At 31.6% G+C, this 829-nt stretch overlaps 1 protein-coding gene across 1 annotated transcript in view; it reads right to left on the reverse strand.

Annotated features, from left to right (window-relative positions):
* Window positions 1-829, reverse strand: part of LOC106682025 (centrosomal protein of 104 kDa) — an 11354-nt gene that overhangs the window by 2814 nt on the left and 7711 nt on the right. The window contains exons 2-3 of the mRNA XM_014422655.3: window positions 517-698; window positions 145-326 (exon numbers count right to left, since the gene is read on the reverse strand). Coding sequence (XP_014278141.3) covers window positions 145-326; window positions 517-698 — 364 coding nt within the window. The remainder of the gene's footprint in view (window positions 1-144; window positions 327-516; window positions 699-829) is intronic.

The following is an 829-nucleotide window of genomic DNA, read 5'->3' on the forward strand; positions in this document are numbered from 1 at the left end:
TATTGTTACAATATTGTGTTCCCTTATAATTATCACCCACGTTGGACGTGTGAATGAAATAAATGTTTTGAGACTATAATTTGGATAGTGTTTTTGAATTATTTAGTAAATAATAATAATAATAATAGATCATGTATTTCATACCAGAATTTTCTCTGTCTCCAGACTTTCTGCATCCACTTTCAACATGACTGTTTAAGGACGGGATCTCCACGACCTCGCTGCAGCTAGTACATCTGGTCAACATAGGACAATATTTCCAGTAATGAATGTTTAAGCCCTCTTCAGTAAAACTATCAGATGTGCGGAAACAGAAGATGCATTGCCTGCAGAAATAAATAATTGATAATACTGCTATGTGCATATTGCAACTGATTCAGTAAAATAATATTATTGATTTAATTTGAACCTTATTAACAAATATTCAGTCCATACATTTTTCTTTGATCATTCATTAATTTTTCAATTCAAGCAATATATTGATTTCATAAATATTGAAAAGCTGATAATACATACTTATCCCTACTTTCTGAGGACGGTGGACTGACTGGACTGGGAATTCTGTTAGCACTGTAGCAGCTAGTCGAACACTTCATCGTCATTTTGTCAGCGTACTTTTCCTGAGGTTCAGAGATACTCCCAGACCTCATTAACTTTTTATTATTTTGAACAGGAGTGTCCTTCTTAGCTTCTTGCATCTATACAAAATGCTTAAGTTAAAAATCTCAATCAGATTATTCTTTTATCAAATTAGTTGATGATAATATTTGAATAATTATGTTTAAACTAATGAGCGAAAACTGTTAGCATCTATTTGAAGATATATATA

Source organism: Halyomorpha halys, unplaced genomic scaffold (assembly GCF_000696795.3).
Source record: "Halyomorpha halys isolate HHAL.00 unplaced genomic scaffold, Hhal_1.1 Scaffold384.1, whole genome shotgun sequence".
Taxonomy (NCBI): Eukaryota; Metazoa; Arthropoda; class Insecta; order Hemiptera; family Pentatomidae; genus Halyomorpha; species Halyomorpha halys.